Raw genomic sequence first — 22869 nt, 5'->3', positions numbered from 1 at the left:
TTTTCTTAAAAATTAAGTGGCATAATACAGATATTAATTAGCTTGAGTTAGCCATCCCATAGAGTCTACACATACATCAACACAATATGCTAAGTTCTAAAAAGATACAGTTTGTCAACTAAAATATAGAGCACATGTATATGTAATATTGGCATAAACCATAAGGAATCATTAATGATCAACTGCTTTAGAGTTACACAAATAGCTATTTTGTAAGGTTCTACAAAATTGTCCTTCCATATGGTTCAGCTCAATTTGTGACATAGATATTGCCCTTAAGAGGAAAGGGGTTAGAAGAACATCGCACCCACTGAACATCTACTATGTGCTGGGAGCTTTATGAGCATCATCTACTTCAGTTTAACCTTCATTTACTTCTGATTCAGAAGAACAGAGTGAAGATGAGAGAAAAAAAACAAAAATATTAAGATAAATGGTATGGTGTTGGTGTGGTGTGTTGGTGCGGTAATGTGGTAATGTGGTATGTTAGTGTGGTAGTGTGGTGGTGTGGTGGCGGCATGGTGGTATGGTGTGTTAGTGTGTCGGTGTGTTGGTGTATGGGGATCTGGTGGTATGATGGTATTGTGGTGTGATGGTGTGGTGGTATGGTGTGTTGGTATGTTGGTATGTTGTGTTAGTGTGGTGGCCTGTTGGTGTGGTAGTGTGTTGGTGTGTTGGTGTGGTAGTGTGGTGGTATGGTGTGTTTGTGTGTCAATGTCATGGTGTGGTATGCTGTGTTGTAATGGGATGAATGAAGAGTACTGGCTAGCTGATAAGAGATTCTTGGGGTCAGGTGTCCCCTCCTTTTCCTATGCTTCCCCCCATCATTTGTACCTCTTTATGCTACAACCTTGTTACCGACTTACTGATCTGTTCCCATTCACCACTCTAAGTTTCTCAAGTACAGGGGCCATGCCTTCTCATTGTATCCATCTGTGCAGACTGATACCTGGTGCAAGGTTGTGCACAAATGTTTGCTGACGAAAACACTCAGAGATAGCTATGCAAAGCATTCCAGCAGCAACTCAAAAGATTCCTCACATTCTGCAGGGCATAGGCTCATAGTCTTCATTATAGGACTTAAGCCATCAGCGTGACTCAGGAACAGAGGACCTGAAACGGCTGGGCCAACGAGGAAGGAGGGCATGATTCAAGAGGGATTATAATAGCCGAGTCCTGGTTGATCTCTTTTCCATTTCTTGTTTTTCTTTTTGTCAGCATGTTCTGACGTCATTCTAAAACACACAGTAGTCCCCCTCTCCACACAAAGATGCGAGGTTTGCTCATTGACAGCTACCATTTGCTGAGCACTCTGATGGGTATCAATGCCCCCTTTACATATCTTCTATCCAAGTTGAGAAGTTGAAATTCTGAATTTCACATTCTAAAATTCATCCTGTTTTCTCTAAAGATTTTTTTAATTTTATTTTTTAAAGATTTATTTATTCATTATATATGTGTGTATATATATGTATATATATATAATTTATATATATGTACACTGTTGCTATCTTCAAATGCACTAGAAGAGGGCATTGGATCCCATTACAGATGGTTGTAAGCCACCATGTGGTTGCTGGGAATTGAACTCAAGACCTCTGGAAGAGCAGCCAGTGCTCTTAACTACAGAGCCATCTCTCTAGCCCCTAAATGATTTATTTTCAATTGTGCATATGTGTATCTATGTGGGATATGCATATGTGAGAGCAGGTACAGGTGGTTGTGAGCCACTGTGAGAGTGTTGGGAATTGAACCCAGGTCCTCTACAAGACAAGTGCATACTCTTAACCATGGAACCATTTCTCTAGCCCTAATACCAATCCTCTTAATTGTTGAATATTAATTTCTTAGTCTTACTAATGTTAGGGCTTCATTGCTGTGAAGAGACTTCATGACTAAGGCAACTCTTATAAAGGACAACATTTAATTGGGGCCGGCTTACAATTTCAGAGGTTCAGCCCATAATTATCATGGTGGGAGGCATGGAAGCATATAGGCAGACATGGTGCCGGAGGGGAAAGAGTTCTACATCTTGATCCAAAAGCACCAGGAGGGGGGCTCTCTCTCTGCCCTGGGTGGAGCTTAAGCGTAGGACCTTAAAGCCCACTCGTACAGTGGCACATTTCCTCTAACAAGGCCACACTTACTCCAACCAAGCCACCACTCCTAAAAATGCCAAGCATATTCATAGGGGCCAAGCGTATTCAAGCCACCACAATTAGCAACATAAATAGGTGAAAATGAAACTAGAGTCTCCGGTGGCCCTCTGCAGCACCAGAACCAGAGTGCTCCAGTGAAATTCTGCTCTGCAACCACTGGGACAAATATGGGCATACTGGCTCCTAACCCACCAAACCCCATGCCACGTAGTTGTTCTCAGAGCCTTTTTCAATCATTATCTTCTAGGGGGAATTAACTGATGGGTTGATTTATGAGGATAATCAGGAACCTCTTGCCAAAAAGAGCCCTAAATCTTGGTGTTTGTCCCCTTCCTATCCTGGAAGAGCCCCCTCCCCCCCCGCCCCCCGAATCTAGAGAACCAACTCATTGTAGACTTTAGCACATGCCCTCCTGACCCCTAGCACTGAATGTTTTTTCTTTCTTTCTGATCTTTAAGGAGGCGTATCTCCAAAGGGAAGAGAGTTTCACAAGGAGGAGATGGAGGTGGGAGAGAGAACGAACCTTGAATGTGCTAAGAGCTCTCTTCTACACTTTGATTGACAGTGAAGACACATCTTGTCAAATTACCGCTTCAGTCAAACACAGCTAACCCTCCCAGCACTGACAACAGAATGATTTCAATTTTAAGAAGGGTGAAAGGAGCCGTAAATTAAACCTTGGGCTATTAACAGGGTTCCCATTTCACTGAGTGAAGACAGGTTCCCATAGATTCTTATGTGGTCTTCCAAATATTTTGTTATTTGAAGCTGTGGTGAGAGAAGGGTCCAGGGTCAGTGATTGCGAATGCTCATCCTACTTTTCTAGCTGGAAAGAGACTCCTCAGGGAATGCTGCCTTGAGCAACTCCAGGACACCCAAGAACTATGGAATGCCAACAAATCTCAGAGACATGGTGTGGTGCCCTCCTCTCCGGTTCACTTCTCCCTTCTGAATGGGCTCTATACCTCTCCAGCTCTCTGCAACCCACCACCTCTCTGAGTGGTATTTAGTTATCCAGATAAGGGTGGCAGCTGTGTTCCTTTAAGATGCACTGCTGAAATGGGCTGGGAATGTTCAAGGTCGGATCTTGAGGCACAGTCATCCCATTTATCAAAGCTGGTAGGAATGAGAGAATGGCTGAGGTTGTATGGAAGCTGAGAGGAGCTTGGTGTGAAGGGAAGGGAGGGGAGGGGCACTGGTGGAGGGGAAATCCATGCACCATGTGAACTTGGAAGGGACAAAGGTGCGCTCTCCGCTCAGCAGCTACACCTGCAGGAAGAGCATTGGATTGCAATGGCTTTTTGAAAGTCCCCCTGTTATTTAAAGAGAGACACAAGAACCTTCTTTCAGCAGGGGATGCCTCTGAGCTCTTCAGAAGCAACCTTGGCCTGGCATTGAAATTTTTATCCTAATGGTCACTGCGAACACTGTTGGACTTGTCTGCTTGATCTTACCATTTGGTTTGCTGAAAATTCACTCTTCTAAGAGGCTCTATGTATGTGCCTTACCAGCTTAGATCCTGCCCTCTTATCTACTCCTGTCTTTGTGTGCTTGACTTGGTATCTATGTTTTCTGGTTTCTTCTCAATATAAATCTTTTAATAATTTTTAGGCAACAAACTAGCACCTCTTGATCCAAGGTGTGCTAGTTTGTTTTCTTACTACTACAATGAGTCCAAGGGAATCATTGCTCTTCATAGGAGAAGTATCAGCCTTCTTTGACTGGTAGAGTCCATCTCAATAAATCCAAGTTCACCAGGAAGTACTTATCTTATTCTCATAGATGCTTGGGGTTGGGAGAGCTGTCAAGACTACTGAATTTGATGCTTCTCCCACTCAATATGCAAATTCAGTTATGTCAACGGTTGCAAACTAAGACACCATCAATTCATCCTGCTTAGCACTTCACATTGTGTCGTCTCAGTAGCTCCTGATGCCCAGTTCTGCAAGGTACACACTTTTTCCTTCACTTTATAGTTAGGAAACACCACCTACTTCACTCAGACTCCACATTCCACTCGTCTACAGGCCTTCAAGCTTCTACATGGATGTCGGTCATAACTAGGAAATCATGAGCCATGGGATATCCTACTGACCTTCGGAGTCCTGACTTTTAGAAAGAAGCTCATCGGGCTGAACTGGGAGCCCTCTCCCCATTTTTACCCCCTGCGCTGACTTTCACTTTAGTAACCTTGTACGAGCTTTAGTTCTGTCTCCAAACTTTCTCTTGGAATTTGCAGAACATCTCCAACTTCAACTTTCCCTCATTTGGCTGCTTTTGACAATCCCTGCCTTCCGTTATAATACCCTTGCCGTGGCCTCAAAATTGTATTTTAAGTTCAAATTACATTGTGCGTTATGAATTCCTATAGTTTTGTTCTCTTTCACCATAAACCTCATTAGCTAATCAAACGACTTACAAGACAAGGCCCTGGCCCACAAGGGAAAAGGATTCATCTTTCTCAGATGACGACCTGCAAGGTGATACATTTGGCCCACTGTTTATTGTATGGAGCTGACTGCAGATATGCTAGAAAATCCAATTAAAAGGAGCGGAGTTCTCAGGAGCCATCGGGGAAGGCTTTGGGGAGGCTCATGGCTTAACCTGGGCTTTGGCAGTGGGAAGCCCTGGGAATGCAGAGCAGAGGGATCTGGATAGCAAACTGCAGGGATCAATCACAGGTGTGTGCAGAATGCAGAGAGCAGATTGGCTCTGCACAACGACCCGGCCCACAAGGAGGGGGAAAGTAAAAGGTGGGGATGAGGGTGGAGGCAGGGAAGTCTTGAATATGGAGTAGAAGGATCCGTGTGTGTGATCCTGGAATCAGTGAAAGAGATGGAGGTTATTTTAAGGGCATTTCCTCCAGCCCAGTCTTCCATCTATCTCCCGTTTGCAGGCCCAGTGTTTCTCTGCAGGGCACCTATGCTAATTTCTATCACCATTCCAATTTACTCCCAGCTGGCTTCTCTGTTTCTGTTGATCTCAATCCTAGCCCCTTTCTTTTATTTTGCCCAAATCCCACTTTACCCGGCGAGCACCGGAACTCTACAGTGAGCCTCTTCCTTCCCTGCCTGGATCATGCTCTCAGACACCTGCCTGCCGTGTCTCTGCTGCCTCCCATGCTCCTCACACACACCTGCCAGACACAGCTGCACAAATAAGCGAGCTCTTTCCGTTCAGTCTCCCTCCCATTTGCTCACATTGTCTGCGGAGGAGGATCCCCACGTCCTCGTTTCTAGCCGTTCCCCCCACGAACGTGAAGCTGTTCTGTTATATTGTAAGTTGTTGCCCCTTGCATTTAGGAGTGCTTCTGTGTGGAGTCCCTAGTCCCCAGGGCTTTTCCTAGTAAGATTATCCTTCAAGAGTCTCTGAGGACATTTTCCTTGTCTATCCAAGCTGAATCAGGTGATCTTCTCCTTCTAGATAATCTTGGGCCATTTCACAAGCATGCTCTGTAGAGATAGGCACCTACCACACTGGTCAAAAAAAGCAAGAGGAACCAATGGAGTGATCTTACCCTTATTGGAAAACTATCAAGGACTCCAGAGTCCAAGCTGGAGACGAAGGCTTGAAAGTAGGAGCTAAATGAAACACAGGCACCGGGTTTCAGGAACTACAGAAAGAGGCTGGCTAACAGATGGAGTCTGCTCCCTCTGTATCTCCCCACTGCAGGGATGGGGCTGGCCTCCAAATGTCCCCAGTACGCCACACAGAATTCACACATATGCACAAGCCTTCAATTAGGGAATCTCCATCATTTATTTTCCCCCAAGTCTTCTGGCTTCTTAATTGATACGACTAATGTTTTCCTCCAGGCAGGGGGATGTGCAGATTGACCATTAAGAGTTCCAAAGAGTAACTCTTCAGCTATGAACCCGGACAATCCAGGAAGTGGATACGAGTGCATAAGAACCAGCCATCCTCCTGACTCAAGAGAAGTGAGGGAGGAGAAGTAGAGTGGGGAGCTGGTGGTGTACGTAGCAAGACAGTACCTCACAACAATTCCCAGAATCCAGTAGCTGATAGTAATTGCTCACTTAAATGCCCCGAAGCTTTAATTTGGAGAGTCTGTAATCAATGGCAACTTTTGCCTGGAGGTAGCAGAAGGCTGAGTGACAGATGAAAATAGTGAGCTTCAGTGTGTTAGCCACCCTAGTGGTTGAAAGAATGAACAGAAAGCCTTACATGTTTGCAAATGGGAAGAAGGCAGAGCCAAGGCCTGGCAGTGAACATAGGGAAGGGGTTCTAGAAACTTTATGGTGGGCATTCGTTGTCAGTGGAGACAGCTGTTCTCCCGCTGGATGCGTCTTCCCAAGTCTCAGCTGGCTCCCCAACCACCTGTCTGACGCTCTACTCAAAGAGGATCTTTTTCTGGGTTATGGAGTTTACATTTTCTCAAAGAATCTAAACCCAGAAGTAATCATTTCCATAAAACTTTGTTTGCTTTTCGTGTGCAATTGCTAGTACCCCCTAACTTACTGACCCTGGGCTGTCTGTCTCCTAGGTTCAGAAGACAGCTGGCTTCCTACTTCGGGTTAATTCTTTACATCCATATATTCCTACCTCTGCAATTCTGTCTGTCTGTCTCAGCTTTTGCAGGCCTATGATGCCTTGTCAAAGCCCTTTAGGGACTCCATCCTGCTAGCTGGCAGTCAGTGTAGTCCTTAGCAAAACCAGTCATTTTTTGTTAGATGTCTTATCTCTTGCTACCATGTACCTTTGCATGTCTTTGACCCCACTTTGGATATCATGGTGAGAAAAAAAATCTCAGAATCCACTCATTGGGCTGAGAACCAAGCCCAGGTTGATTCTCACCAATGACTTTTCAAGGAGGCATATTGCCATATCTTCTGCCTGTCACAGCTTCCTATTCGTAATCGGGTTTCTTATAGCTTTGTGTTCTGCCTGGCATCCACCAGTCCCGGGGAGTCATGGTGAGGCAAAACACAAAATATAGCATTTGGATTCAAAAGATTCACGTCTCTGAGTCTTGGCTCCTCCTTTTTTCTGTTTCTGTGACCTTGGGCAGATCAGCAAGGCTTTCTGGGCCTTGATTTCTTGTAGAAAAACCACCGGGGAAGTAGTTGTAGTGTTCTGTAGTCATAAGAGTAGCCATAGTCTACCGCAGCTAATTACACATTTCAAATAACCAGCAGAGGCGAGTCTGAAGGTTCCTAACAAATACGCATGATAGCATTTGAAGATATGGGAATGCTGATTACCTCGATTTGATCATTACATCTTCTATATACATGTTGAATTATAATACCATGACCCATGAATAAGTACAGATATTGTCAATTAAAAATAACATGAAAGGCTTTTGGAAAACCCCAAAGCTATGTTCACACACTCATTTTTGTTGGTCTTCATTAATTCAGTCCTGGGAGACTTTTACCTTCCAGAACCAAGTATTAATTTTAAATTCTCAAAGGAGGGGTAGAATTTTATGCATATAAGCTAACACCTTGCAGCTTAGAATAGGAAACAAGTATTGGAGAAAGATCTAAAGTGATAGTCCTGGAAAAATTCAGAAGCTTCTGACGTGAAGAAGTGGTTAACTTTTTTTCCTCTGAGAGTAGAGCTAACATCTCTTAGGATTCCTTTCTGTGTTCAGTATCTGACAACATTAAACCAAAGACACAATGGACTACCCACTCATAGATAACTTCTGCTGGCTTATTTACTGAGCAAGCGTAAACCAAAGCCATAGTGAACTACTCATTTGTATATAATGTCTGTTGGTTTATTTGTATATCGGTAACCTATAAGAACCCTAATTTGTGTTAGGCTTTCTTCTGCTCACTTAGGATGTGAACCCCTATTTCTATCCCCGGGGAGGGACAGTCCATCAGGTGAAACATATAGGTGATCTATCCATTCTGACATGGCAGCCCAAGTGCTCAGGTGCGCAAGGGGTCATGTGACATGGGACCCATTAGAGACTGCTTAATCAGACAAAGCAGGTTAGGTAAGACTTGCCAGGGGAAGGCTCTCTCAAGCATCAGCCAGGTAAGAGGTGGGGGAAGGATGCAGAAGCCAACTGAATGGTCTAGGGAGAATATGGAGGGGATCGGAATATAGTTAATTTGAGAAGCCGAGAATGAACTGGTGCAGACTAAGCCGAGAGTGTGATGGGAAGTTGGAGAGGTGAATAGAATATGTTAACAGGCTCTGTGTCACATGAAGACCTTCAGGCAGGGAGCAGCGGGTCACAGAAAGGTTTTATGGAGGAGACTGGCATTCACTATTGTATGTATGACTCACAATGTATTAGCATAACTCTTGATTTGACTGATCTCCCTGCCCACTCACTAGGCTGCGAGCTCCGTGAGAGCTGGAGAATGTCCTATTAATCACCGGATCCCCAAGTGCCTGGCTTATAGTAGGCACTATATTAGTGTCAATGGAAATGAACAAAACTTATTGTCCCTTCTTCTGTACCTTCTGCCATGGCTCATGGGATAAACTGGCATGAAATTGGGAAGGTGAGGTAAGAGTTTAGTAGAAGCTAGGACGGGTCTCTCCCCCTCCTTCAGCTGGAACCATGCCTCAATCTTTGCATTGTTCCTCCTCAATCCAGCTCCTTTCCTCAGGAAAGAAAAAAGCTGTCTCAGGCTTCTCAAGAAGGTTCTGGAAGAACAGTTCATAAGGTATTTCCTGTTGAGTCTTGACATCCCCAGTTAGCTCCCAGAAGGCATTGCTTCTTCACTCCCATCTGTATTCAAGGTGTACAGAGCTTACCAGCCTGGGTACCACTTTCTCTATGCTGGCACTCCCTCTTGTCACACCTATTTAAGCAGGCATGTGCTGGGAGATACTATCTGTTATGCATCCTCTCATATCCCATATGAAATGGGACCTGTTTGCCAGGAAGAGCCGAATGCACATGATGGGCTTTCCAATAAGCACGAGGTGGGGGAAAACATTTCCTTCCAGAAATATGATTGGCTAGTGCCTTGAACTTTATTATGGATAATAATGCTTCAAAGCTTTCATAGACAAACGACCAGATCTCACTGCAAGTTCACTTACGGTGTCACTTACGGTGAGTGCTTCCTGGCTAGATACACTCTTAAGTAACTGGAAAAATCGATGTTTCATCCACTGACACAGAAACCATGGTTAAACTGAGGCATGATCAAAGCTGAAGCATAATTGGCATCAGATAGGAATCCGGTCGAGATTTCCCTCTCTAAATCTTGTTCCTGCAAGCTATCCCTGTTGCTTTTATTCTAAGAGAGAATGCTGTTTGATATACATTCCTATGTAATAAGATACAATCCAATTACAAATCTGTGCAGCAAGACTTTGTCTTCCAAGAGCCTTAGTGACTGGTGGTGACCATTACTGTCAGGAGACAATGGCCGAGTGCCAACCATCATCCTGCAGAATTCTGACTAACTTTTAACGGTCTCGCCATACAACCTTCACCTCTTCTGTCGATTTAGGGCTCTTGCTTTTTCAGTCCCTCACGGCTTACCATAGTTTACTCCCTACATCTCTTACTTGGCCCTCCAGCCTGCGTCTACCTCTGCATGTTTCTTTGTGTTACTCTGTCCCTTTGTAACATCTCGTTCCATCCCTTGATCTTCCTGCCTTTCCTTTATTCATCTCTGAATATCTGTGCCTTCCATGTGTGTTCCTGCCTCCTGGCTGCCCCTCCCTCCAAGGTGGATAGCCATGAAAGATGCCCGGCATGGCTTCTCCACACTGGTGTGTTGCTAACGCAGGCTCCTTGCCGCTCTCAGTAGAAATAGCTTTTGCCTTTTGTTGCCAAATCGAAATCTTCTCAGCAGTAAAAATGTGGCTTATGAAAGCAAGTACCTTGTAATTAAATAAATGGGTAATTTCAGTGTTTTTTATTTCTATTTTTCTTTCTGAGGATTTTCTTAGTAACAGGAAGGAATAGATAGTTGTGTTTTACTTCCCACTGATGGAGAAGGTAAAATAAGTCATTCTGTATTTAGGTTTTATTTGGCTATTTGTGATAATTAATAAGAAGGGAACATCTGTCCTAGTGATGGAGAAGAAGAGAAGGCACGGGGGGGTGGAGTGGGGGGAGGGACCTGGCTGCATCAGTAAAGACTGTTGGGGAAAGATACCGTTGGCAATAATACTGCCTGAGATATAATTTGGAGAAGAGTTAAAGAAAAAAAAAAGGGTTTCATCAAACACATCAGAGGACAGCATGGTCTTGAGGAGACAGACTCATAGATGGACGAGGTAATGATGACACATGACGAATATAAATTGATGGATACTTTGAGGGATGGTGGGGCCAAGGAGAAGACAAACATATGGAGTCTTGATGAAGCCATGTCCCATAATGGTGATCACTGGGTGGGAAGGAAGTTAGCCAATGTGAATTGTGACTGCTTCCAATCATTCTTCCAGACCCAAAGTCGTGGAGGCTGTGTCCAAGCAAACAGTATTAAGGAACTTTGATGTGGGCACAGAGTTCCAGAGCTAGAGCAGCAGGATCCACGGCTGGAGGGAGCGTCTATACCTGCTGAGAGGACAGAGGACCTTGGGTAGCAGCCCAGAGTGCATCTCACTGCAAACCTTGACAACAGCCATCCCGCTCCCTTCCTTGCTTTGTTCCCCCTCCTACACTGACTCACTTTCTCATTCTCTCACAAACAAAGGCAGCAGAGTGCATCTCTGTGCCTACTGGATACTTAGATCCCATGCAATCCCCAGTGTTTGTAGATTAGTCCTACATAGAGGAGCCATGGTTCTCTCTTTGCAGTACAGAGAGCAAATAAGATCTTTACCCAGAAAGATCATGGTCTCTTTGCATGGACTCATGTTTGTCCTTTGAAACAAGGCATCAAGCAACTTTAAAAAAAATTAACCCTCAAAAGCCCAGGATGCAATCTTTTTCACTCAAAACGTTCATAAAATTACAATATCACAGTAAGATGCCAGGTCATTATTTTAACTACGGTAAAGCTGCACCATATTAAAATGTGACTCCATAATGAACTTCAGAATCATGACAGCCTCTCATTTGTCAAACCATTTGCTCATGTGATTTCCTTAGGTCTCCAGATAAAGGGCTTTCTTTACCATATTTTAAAATGTTGTTTATACTAGTGAAGTTTCTATCTTCTAAAATGTCTTTTTTAAAACCTCATGCATAATATAAAGGTGATGTTGTTAAATCTTTACCTTTGGATTTTTAAAAGTCATGTCTCTTATATAGAAGTAATATGCTCTCATGAGTAACTCCTGACATACAGATTAGAACTCTCGAGTTCAAGTCCATGGCCACTGATTTTACTTGCTGTGCACTCTTGGATGAGGTATACAATTTCTTAGGGCCTCAGTTTCTAATACATACACCTCACAGAATTTCAATGAAGATTAAGTTTCACTAAGGTATTGTCTGGGCTACAGCAACTACTCAATGCATCCTAAGAAACAGTTGCAGCTGTTCTTGCCGTGTTGTTGTGGCATTTGATACAGGCTCTGTACCTTAATCACTTATCCAAGTATCAAAATTATCATCAATCTCTACATAGACATATGAGGAATAATCTCTTGGGATCTCTTTTATTGGCAAGTGAGAGGAACCCAACTAAAGAGCCTTTATTCAGTTAGCAAACACATATTGAATATTTCTGTCAGAAACTCTCAGTGTTTGTATGTGATTATCTACGTGTCACCGTGTGTCTGTGCGTATGTATGTGGTATGTGTGTCTTGTGTGTCAATGCATTTGTCTCTCCGTGTGTATGTGTGTGTCTATTTCAGTGTGTATCTGTGTGTGTACATGTGTGTCATATGTATGTCAGTGTGTAGGTGGTGTGTGTGTGTGTGTCTGTTTCTCTCTGTGTGTATGTATCTGTGTGTGTCTGTGGTGTGTATTCGTCTGTGTGTATTGGTGTATACCTGTGTATGTGCATGTGTCAGTGTGTGTATGTCTATAGTTATATGTGTGTCTGTGTTTGTGTATGTCTGTGTGTCTGAAGTGTGTGTGTGTGTGTGTGTGTGTGTGTGTGTGTGTCCATGTATGCACTGAGGTTATGGTACTGAGAAGGCTACATTCTTATACAGAGGGACAGAAAAATAAAGGATGATAAAAAGAAAATACCAGATTGTGATAAGAAATTAAACAACATACTGTACAGAATGTTGCTAAGGCATAAGAGATAACTTGGATCTGTAGGACAGAACAGGCTGTTCTGAGGCCTTCAGATGATGAAAGGAAAGCAGCCATGCAAGCTCTCTGGGCAGATGAGCAAATGTAGAGGCCTGAGGCAGAGAACAAGCCTGACAGGTTTGAGGAAAGAAGACTTAATTAAGGAAGACGAGCTGGCAAGGTGGACAGGAGCCAGATCATGAAGTCTTATGGACCATGATGAGAAAGTCTGGATTTGATTAATTATTGGGGAAGCAATTGTGAGAAATTAAGCACAAGAGTGACGCTGTCTCACTCAGGTTCTAAAAACATGTCATGCAAAGATGGGGACTATACTTCAGGAGATTAGGGATATTAGCAGGAAAGTAGTTAAGAGGCTGCTGTGGTTGACCAGATGGAGAAAGTGAGGATGGAGAGAAGAGACCTATCATAGGGGTAGAAGCAGCAGGATTTGAAGGATGAAAGGGATGTCTGGGATGCAGCATTTGGAGGTTCCAGGGGTCTTTGGTTTCTGGTAAATATGCCAGATTTGGTGCCTTTATTCCTAGCACTCAGAAGGCACAGCAGGCTGCTCTCAGTAAGTTCTAGAACAACCACTGCTACATAGTGAGATCCTGTCTTTAAAAAAAGAAAGGAATAAAAAGAAAAAGAAAGAAAGAAAAGAAGGAAGGAAGGAAGGGAAAGATCGATAGAAAGAGAGGAACTTAGTGCTTCCATTTGGTAATGCAAAGGTGGGACAGACAAGATGGATGTGGGGTCAACTATGTTAGAAAGAGGCATGATGGTTAATTTCTATTGCCTGCTTGATGGAGCCATAAAATAAGAGATGAGTAAAGGATACTTCTGAACATGTCTGTGTACCCACAGATGATCAAAATGAAAGACAGTGACTGATGGGGATTGGATCTCCCTAAATTTGGTAGCACTGTCTAGTAGACTGGGACTCGAGGGGGACAGAAGCAGAAAAAGAAAAGGATCAAACCAATGCATAGCCTGCTCTTCCTGAGCAAATGTGTCATTGCTGCTTATTCTTATCCATGTGCTCATCTGTGTCCTCATCCGTGGACACCAGAGCGAAAGTGTCACTGATGCTTGTGCTCATCCATGTCCTCATCTGTGGACACCAGACTCCAGCTTCTTCAGTCTTCCAGCAGACACATCAGCCACTCTTCAGGGAGCTTCCAGCCTTCAGAGTAAGACTGGAGCCACATCACTGGTCTCTTGGACCAATGAGCCACCAGCTAGCTCTATGGCTCTCAAACATGCAGATGGCCATTGTTAATCTATCTAGCCTCCAATCTAATAAACACAGATATACACATATGTCCATTCTATTGGTTTTGTTCTCTCGAGACACCTAGTATAAGGGGTGGGTGTTGTGTTGTGCATGTTTGGTCAAAATGCCTACTAGACAACTAGGAGGCAAGACTGAACAGGCAGCCAGATATATGGTGTAGAAGTCAGGGCTAGAGTTTTAAATTTATGACCCACACAGAATAAATGGTATTTAAAGCTGTGGGACAAGATGAGATCACCAAGACAGGGAATGGATAAAGACAAGAAAATGGTTTGAGCCTGAACTTTGAAAATGCTAAGATTTAGAAGTCAATTAAAAGAAGACAATCTAATAAAAGAAAATTCATTAGACCAATAAACAACCCACTTTGGGAAAGAACGAGGCTGACCTCAGGCACCACAGGATTCGAGGTCTGCAGTGCCATCAAGGCTATATCTTTCTCTCTCCCACACTCCCGGTTCTTGTTCACACTCTCCCCATCAATCTCTTAAGACAACCTATTCTTATCTTTGGTCTCCATTTTAGATTTTTTTTCTGTTTGAAGAAAATATAGCCACAGGCAGCTCTGAATTCCATGGGAGCAATGCAGAAGAAAGTCAATTTTCCTTCCACTTGAGCTTGAAAATGTCCCAAGGATGACTCCTAATTTGTCCTACCTTGGATCTTAGGACAATCTATGGAATCGGTCTCAGGATAAGAGAACAATGTAAAGATTGACTGGCCAAGGCAGCTCATGTGTTCCACAGAGGACTCTAGATTAAACTATTTTTTCATTAGTAAGGTTGCTGATGTAGTCACTAAGTTATACGTCCTTTCAATTTGGGTCTACTTTCTAATCATAAATGCATGTGTCCATCCATACCTGCAAGCAAAGCATGCTGTGGCAGCCTTATATCTTTTAAATGTAAATGTAATGCTCTTATATAAAGTTGAGATTGACACATTCAACACACACATCCTGTAGCTCAAACCTCACAAGAAGCACACATGCTCACTCAGAGCACTGTTGTAAGGGCACTAACCCCATTCAGGTGACTCCTCTTCATGCTTAGTTATTCCCTAAATGTCCAATTGCTTGAAGAAATGGCATTTGGGATTCAACATTAGACTTCAACTATGAGCTATGACAGGACACCAACATTTAAGCCATAGCATTCTTTATGGCTGTGATGCAAGAGGGCAGTCTCGAAGGGATTGATTTCCAAAGCTGTTCCAGCAACACCACAATTGCAATCTGCAATTTCTGAGACTCTAGATCGTGCATGGTCTAGAGTTTTGTTCTTCCACAACTTCCACTCAAGAATCCACAGTATCATCAGCAGAGAGATCTTACTGCCCAGAACTTTGCAAGGAACAAAGAAGGTCAAATCTCTGTCCATCAAGAAGGTAAAGAAGGCAGCATCAATGGGATCACTAAGTTGTTTCTCATTGTTGGCTGGGTGTTCATCATGATGCAGCCATGTTTGTGATGCCTCCAGGGGATGTGTTTGGGGGTTTTGTTCATTTTTTAAAATGTGGTTATTGTTGTTGTTGTTAGGGTGTTTACATTGTCACTTTTTATTTGCCCTTAAAACACTTGTCTTAGAAAGAAATTATCTACATAGTAGAATCACATTGAAAGTAGGAACCTATTCAGAATTAGGTGAACATGGTAATCACAAAGTGAGTTTCTGTGTTACTCTTCTTTCCTGTATAGAGAGTGTGATACTGGGTGTCCTTGTAAGAAAGTGTGTCAGATATGGTGGAGGAAAACCCAAACGAGGCTGTGGTGGGTAGAAAAACACCTGAGCAATCTCCTCACTCTACCTATCCACAAGTTCAATGGATCAGATCTCTGGATGCTGGAAGAGTTTGAAAATGTGGGATCCCATAAGAAACCCCCAAGAAATATTGCCCTTTTAGCATATGCTTCTACCTCCCCCTTATCTGCAGTGTGTAGCGCAACCAGAACTGGCTCCATAGTTGTTTCTTAAGTGTGAGTCGCCACAGGTGATGTCACAGGGTGATTCTCACAACTCTCTCACACTGGATCCCACATGACCTTGGATTGCTTTGGAAGACTCTAGAGGGTTGGGAAAAGAGGGGAGGGAAGCATGCAAACGTCACATTCTATAACCTGGTTGTGTCAGAGGATGATGAGAAATAATTCCAGGGATGCAAGATACCTGGTCTGGATAGAACTACCAAGTAGAGAGGCAGGGCTGGGAGGTCTCTACGCAGGTGACAGGGCCCTATCTCTGGGATAAGAGTGAAGGGGCACTGCAGTGTTGATACTGACGTGTGGTTCTGTCTGGAGAATAAACTATGGTAGCCATAGTTTTTGAATGAGTGAGTTTATTAAGTATAGAGCAAGCCAAAACAAAAGAGTAAATAACAAGCAATGGATGAATGGATGGATAGATAGACGATTCCGTCAAACTGAAAGCTTACAATCATCTCGATGAAATTGACTGTGGACACCTCATGGAAGGCAACTGGAATTTCCAATGAGTCTTGAACAGAAGGGAGTGTTCCATTGGGCGAGGCTTCCAAATTAAAGAACAAATAGCAACATAGAAATGGAGATGACACCATCAAATGGGCTGCTCATAAAATCAAGTAGAAACATTCAGGGAATGGAAGTAGTTTTTTATTTTATTTTATTTTATTTTATTTTTTTTTTGGTTTTGGCTGAGCACTTTTATCTGGCTGAGCTTTTTGTGACACAGCATAGCACTCCCTGTTCTCTGGTTCCTGATTATGGATGCAATGTGAGCTTCCTTGCTCTTGCAGCCACACCTCTCCTACCACAACGGACTGTATTCCTGAGCTGTCATCCAAAGAAACCTTCCCCTCCTTGAGTTGCCTTTGTCAGGTATATCGTCATAGCAACGAGAAGAGTAACCAATGGCTCCAGTTCCGAGGGCAGCATGGCAGCACGGTGGCTGGCATCCTTGGCTCCATTTATGAGCACCATAATCTTGAGAGAGTCGCTCGACCTCCCTGGGCTGCAGCTTCCTGTTCTGTAAGCTAACAGAGTGGTGTCCACTTTAGGAAACTGTTGATAAAATTAAGCTGTAACATCCTCCGCACAGTGTCTGGAACTAAAGGCACTAAAAAAAAAAAATCAAAAAATGATAGACTGTGATCACAAAAACAAGTCGCAGCCAGTTTAATCAGAGGAAAGACCTAGCCGAGAAAAAAACCCACATTAGTCAGATTAGCATTGAAGGAAAATTGATTTCTAATCCCATACAGTTGGTTTTGAGCTCCTGCAATCCTTCTTCCTCCAGGCTAAGATTAGTCCTAGCACCCTGAGCCCAACAGAGTCCAGAGGCAAGGGAGCAAGCGGCCCCAGCTAGGGATTGAAGGGATGCGGAGGCTGGGAGCCTGAGGAGGTCGCAGGATCTCCCGAGGGGAGGGGTAGAACTGTTCTCGCCTTTTTTTTTTTTTTTTAAATCTGTGAAGACACTTCCTAAAAAGAAAAGTCCATTTCAAAATCTGGGCTTTCTAATAATGAGAACTGCTTTACATAGGGAACAGCTGCTTTTTCTAGAAGTGGCCAAGCACAGGATGGATCCAGAATTACGACGGAGAAGCCCCTGTGGGGGTCACTGGACCGGCTGACCAGCAAGGCACTCTCTAAGGTGGAGATGGCAAGGTATCGCGCTCCGTTGGAATTCTGATAGCTTCTGGACATAAGGCCAAGTTCCGGCAGCACCCTGGGAAGGGAGCCCAGTCTGGTAGGCTCTGGTGCCTTGAGAGAATTGCCTTTCCTAGAGGTTAATAGAGATGGCGGCCCTTCAGCGGCAGTGCTGGTACTGAGAGTGGGGTTAGAGCTTACAAGGGAAGGGGAAAGGGGAAAACTAGGCGCTACCTGGTCTTGCTGCAATTAGTTTGTACTGTCTATTTTCATAAAATAGGCTGCACATTCGAGATTTGAAAGGGAATCTCACGTAGGGTATCAGAGCCTGGTTATAAATAGCCCCACCCCATAGCTCTGCCCTGGCCTAAGAGACTGGCAAAGAGGTGCCTGTTGGAGGCCTGGGCATCAGAGCCACCCTCTCTCCCTCGTCCTTATTAACACCAGCCTCCAGGGCAACAGGACATCTTGACTTAATGCCCCTATCCACTGTGTTTGTTGTGCTCATCACTGGACGTTCTGCTGCAAGGACAGCTTCACCAGACCAAGCCGCTGCATCCCCTCGGTGGTGAGAATAAAAAGGTGGAATCACAGGCTCCGCCCTGGAGCTGCCTGGAGAGGGCCCCCTGGCACTGCCTTCACTCAAGGAGTGGTTTCTCTAGGGTACCTTTCTGGTAGCTGCTCTCAGCTTCGTCCATTCAGTGAGGTAGTTCATCTCTGTCTGCATTTTCGGGAGGCTGGAGGAGGGACTGGGCAGGCCTGGGTATGCAAACAGAAGCTTGGGGACCTCCAGATGCTTGACTTCTTGGAGACAGGCGCCATCACCTGGTGGCATCCGTGAGCTGCGGCACAAGCCACGGCTCCCTCAATGGGCCCGGGCTTGGCTTGGTGACCTCTTCACCGGCACGTTTACCTCTGTGAGCCAGTTCACGTGTGGGCTGCAGCACTGTGTATTCATCAAAGGGATGACCTCTGATGACCTGTCAAATGGTCTGGATGTTTCAATAAACAAAGCCCATCTTAGGGTGTGACTTCTCGTCATCGTAGTTCCTTGAACTGAAACTCGAAGAAGAACTCCCTTGAGGTGGGAGATTTATATGTGACTTTTACCTTTCAGAAGAAGAAAAATACTGGGGAACTCATGCTTACGGGGCAAAAATTCCCACAAAACCATTCTGATTCAGGCCTCTGTGTGTGTGTGTGTGTGTGTGTGTGTGTGTGTGTGTGTGTGTGTGTGTCCGTCCCCATACGTGCTTGTACGTTTCAGAAATTTAACAACAACAGCAACAACAACCTTGCGGCTTGTACTGTTTTTAAGTAGGATGGGCAAAGAGTTTCAAACCTCATCCCTGAGTCCTACTCTGTTCTTTACTCTGTCTACTCCTCACCCATAGCAGAGTCAGGCGCAGTCACTTACTGATGACTTGCTGTCTCCTAGAGTCTCAGCCCACTCCATGGGCCACCTCTTATGTCAGTTTCCCTGGTTCCTGCAAACTCTGGACCATGTGCATAGGATCAGGTGGGGCTTAAGCCAGAACTAAGTCATACCTATCCATCCCCCACTTTCCCCAAGCATGGTTTTATAAAGAGGAAAAATATCATGAGAATCTAGCCTTGTTTCCCTCATTTGACTCACCTTCCGGGGCGGCCTGGGGGTTGGGGAGGAAAAACCAAGAAGAAACGAAAAACATTTAGGCTCTGGAGCAGAAAAATAAAGCCATGCCAATCCAGGCTCCCTCTGTTAACGGTAATTAATCTTGGTGGAATCACTCAGTTTTCACGTACTCATCCATGGAACACAGTATCTAGTCCGGTTCTTGACATAGAAGAGATGCTTGGTAGTGATTTCCTTATCAGATTAAAGCTGCACTCAAATTCCTGTCCTTCCATTTCTGTCTCTCCCCCAGACTATGAGCAGACCCCAGGTGGGAGCGGTGGCTTGCGATTCACTCAGATCCCAGGGTTTGGTTCAGTGCTAGAGTCACAGTAGGTGCCCATCATGGATTATTTCAACCCATCAGTAACTTCCACATTTTAAAATTTGAATCAGTCAGTCTACACATATTTATCATGTGCTTTTCATGAGGCGAGATACCCTATTAGCATAAATTGCTAGACACGATCCAGCGACACATTGGAGGAAAGAAAATTCCAGGCTGAGAGCACAGCCTGGTGACAGATGGGGAGGCACTAAGTAGGATGATGGGTCTGAGTGCGGCGGGAGGCAGTTGAAGTGGGTGCAGTGGCCCAGTGAGAGGTGGAAGACGACTTTGGAGTTGAATCCAAAAACAACAGGAAGCCACTTCAGGTTCATAGAGTAGACATAAACTAGGTTGCAGAGTAGACATCCTAGACACAGAAGGAAGAGTGGCTGGAGATGTCCTGGGATCCGAAGCAAGGAATCTAGGGACAGGGGACAGAATTGGGTACAGAGACTGAGGGAGAGTCATTTTAGGTTTATAGCACCAGGTCCCTCCTCCCCAGGTAAAGGTGGCAAACCTAAGTGTGATGTGTGACTAATCTTGCCTAACCAGAGGAGGGCAACATTTTTACTAGGGAGTAGGGGATAGGGTAGGCTGTCAAAAGGCAAGAAATGACTTACCCTTGAACAAGTTGGAGCGAGGGGTTGAGGAGCCTTGGAGTGCTGTAGCTGGCAGCGGGGTTGGTTGAGGCAGAACCACGGGGAACAATGAAAAGCGATGCCTTAGCCTGGTGTTGCCCCTCTGAAAGAGGTGGAGGATGTCAGGGCCCCAAGGAGAGTAGGCAAAGTGGGGCTGCTCAGCTCTAGCCTGGTTGGGTAATGTTCACCAATGTAATCATTAGTGTACAGGGTTGGAAAACACCGCTCCACAAAGACCATCATTTCCCAGTAGCAGGCAGGCAGGCAGGCAGGCTGAGAGGACTCCTGAGAGATCAGGGCAGGCACCTCTGCGGCTTCCTTTAGACTAATTGAAGAGTTGCATGGGGGCATGGATGGTGTTTCCATCTCAGCAGCAGGGTGCTTAGGGGATTCCTGTCCAGACACCACTGGGCCTTAGACTGGGGAAGAGCCTGGGTGAGATGGGGGCTGAGATACAGGGAGGAGGAGGAAGAGGAGGAGGGGAAGGAGGAGGAGGAGGGGGAGGGGGAGGAGGAGGAGGGGGAGGAGGGGGAGGAGGAGGAGGAGGAGGGGGAGGAGGAGGAGGAGGGGGAGGAGGAGGAGGAGGGGTGGGTTGCAGCAATCCCCTCCCTTTCTTCTTCCCCATAGCACATGAGGCAGGAGAGCCAAGGATTTCTGTCAACTACGAAAGCTACCTCAGCAACGGAGATGTCAACTCAGGAGCCAAACTGCCATCTCTGTTTTAATTGGAGCCTGCTCTGTGAAGGTTGTGAAAGGGATAAGAGAGAAGACTGGAGAGAGAGAGAGAGAGAGAGAGAGAGAGAGAGAGAGAGAGAGAGAGAGAGAGAGAGAGAGAGAGAGAGAGACTATGAATCAGCACTAAAGGACAAGATAGACAGAGATGGAGTAAGAAAAGGTGACAGAAAGTGATCCCCCAACCCATCCCCGGATGGTGAGTCAGAAAGCACCCAGGGATACCAGGGCCTCTGACAGGAGATGGGGTAGCCCTGCACATAGGTGCACAGGCTGTGGCAGGTGAGAAGGTGAAGGGGGTGGGGTGTGAGTTGCCTTCATTCGCCCTTCCTTCTTTATCATTTATTAAAAAAGTAAAAACAGAATCCCTTTTCATTTTTTCTCCTGTGCCCTGACTACCTGTCAAGCCCACGGAGTTCTGGATGCTTCCGGGCCAGCTCAGCTCAAGGAAAGCCAGGGCACAGATCTATCTAATAAAGGCTAATCCCCTGCAGGAGCCTCGGCTTTGCAGGTAACGCAGAGAGCAGTGGGCAAGGCCTCTCCCACCTCCATCCTGCCTGGGCCCCAATAATCCTGAACTCTCGGAAGAAATGCAAGGCTGTGACAAGGCAGTGCCTGAGAAGAAAGAGATTTAGAAGAAGCAACAACAATAAAATAAAATAAAGTCAATTAAAAATAATAAAAAAAGACAAAACAAAGAACAAAAAAGCTGTGTGTGTGTGCTTACACGTCCATAAGCATACATAAGAAATAGAGATTACAGACCAGAGTTTATATGAGAAAGAATGAAGAGAGCAGAGGACAGAAAGAATAAGACAGAGGTGGTGTGTGTGTGTGTGTGTGTGTGTGTGTGTGTGTGTGTGTGTGGTGTCTGTCTGTCTGTCTGCCTGTGTGTGTCTGTGTCTGTGTGTATGTCTGTGTCTGTTTGTGTGTTTGTGTGTGTTCACATACAAGGCTACCATTTGAGTATACTAAAAACTCGTTATTTGTGACTCTTAAAATATTCATAAATTTGTTAAAGTAGAGCTTAAAGGCATCTTTGAGAAATCAACAAGTTCATCCGTTACTTTACAGATGTAAAATCCAAGACATAGATGTTCAGGACGGCCAAGAACCTGTTTCACAATTGCAGAACCTGAAAGTAAAATCCAGGGTTTGAAGCTGGGTCTTGGCTTTCTTTTCTATGTCCTGGAAGTCTCCTAGAATAAATTCTTGGGCTTGGTCACCTGCTTAATGTCACTTTGTGCCAAGCACCTCTGCAGATGTTTTTCTAGGTAATCTTTGCTATAGACTTAAGAGGCAGATTGTACTATTTTACCTTTAAAAAATCCTAAGTATTTGTAGAGCAGATGAATGGCAGTCTGATCTAAGTAGTTTGTTTTTATTTGCTTGTTTGCTTGTTTGTTTTTTGTGGCAGAGTCTTGCTATGTCGTTCAGGATGGACTTGAACTGCCTGTGCAGACAAGGCTGGCCTCTGACAGCTGATGCCTCTAACTCAGTCTCCAAAGAACTACTCTGTTGGCCTCTAGTGCTTTTCTTAAAAAATATATTTACTTATTAATTTCATGTGCATGTGAGTTTGCATGAGTGTCTAGCTGCCCCACACGCATGAGAACTGGTAGTGGAAACCGTGTCCTCTGCGACGTGGTAAGTGCTCTTAACCTTTGAGCCATCTCTCCAACCACTCTAGTGCTTATTTTTATCCACTCTTGCTAAGCTACCTCTCGATAATAAATTAATAAGAGGATGAACAAAGTCTATGCAATTATTCCCATCAAAAGGTGGGACATGACATTCTCTTTCCAGTACATTAAATCCCCGAACTATAAAAGCAAAGAGAACATCTCATGGTTCCGCTGGGACCTCCTGCTCACTTGTGTCAGCTTGGATCACAGGTTCTCACTAACGCCCATCTAAGGGGCCGGTCCCTATGTGGCTTCTCCATTGTTGGCAAGTCAGCCTTCATCCAGAGTCTATTGCCTACATGCTTGTATCGATGACCACAGGCTAATATCCATGCTGTAGCAGGTAGACCCTGCACTGGGCATGACGCTCATCAAGGGAAGCCAGCAGGAACTCTTTGGTTTCTGTTTTGGAAATCTCATAGAAGACTGCAGACAAGTCCATAATTAACTGTGCCCCAATAAATGATTGAAAGAGTTCTGAGAGAGGACACAGCTCTGGACTGGAACCCCCTAGGAGGACTTCAGACAAGGAATGAACGATAAAGGTGTGCTCTGCTTAGGGGGTGGGCACTGTACTCTGTGAACAGAGAGAGCTTTGCATGCACGCTT

At 44.8% G+C, this 22869-nt stretch overlaps 2 protein-coding genes and 1 long non-coding RNA gene across 5 annotated transcripts in view; 2 read left to right on the top strand and 1 right to left on the bottom strand.

The window, feature by feature from the left end:
* Nxpe4 (neurexophilin and PC-esterase domain family member 4) overlaps positions 1–22869 on the bottom strand; it is a 247750-nt gene that overhangs the window by 173300 nt on the left and 51581 nt on the right. The gene's annotated exons all lie outside the window — the stretch shown is intronic.
* The window catches only part of LOC148004112 (uncharacterized), an 89090-nt gene that overhangs the window by 26401 nt on the left and 39820 nt on the right, over positions 1–22869 (top strand). The window contains exons 3-4 of one of the 3 annotated variants that reach the window (XM_087564126.1): positions 2618–2664; positions 10557–11145. The exons of the other annotated variants lie outside the window; for them this stretch is intronic. Coding sequence (XP_087420252.1) covers positions 2618–2664; positions 10557–10632 — 123 coding nt within the window. The 3' untranslated portion in view covers positions 10633–11145. Of the gene's footprint in view, positions 1–2617; positions 2665–10556; positions 11146–22869 lie in introns of those variants that run through there. 3 annotated transcript variants of the gene reach the window in all.
* On the top strand, positions 16488–21283 carry LOC148004113 (uncharacterized). The gene is made up of 4 exons (XR_015627639.1): positions 16488–16605; positions 17117–17241; positions 20471–20588; positions 20983–21283. It is a non-coding gene; the product is annotated as an uncharacterized LOC148004113 (long non-coding RNA).

The sequence above is a fragment of the Rattus norvegicus genome, chromosome 8 (genome assembly GCF_021556685.1).
Source record: "Rattus norvegicus strain SHRSP/BbbUtx chromosome 8, alternate assembly SHRSP_T2T, whole genome shotgun sequence".
Classification (NCBI taxonomy): Eukaryota; Metazoa; Chordata; class Mammalia; order Rodentia; family Muridae; genus Rattus; species Rattus norvegicus.
Note: the sequence above shows the minus strand (reverse complement) of the source record. Positions and strands in the feature narration are given on the sequence as shown.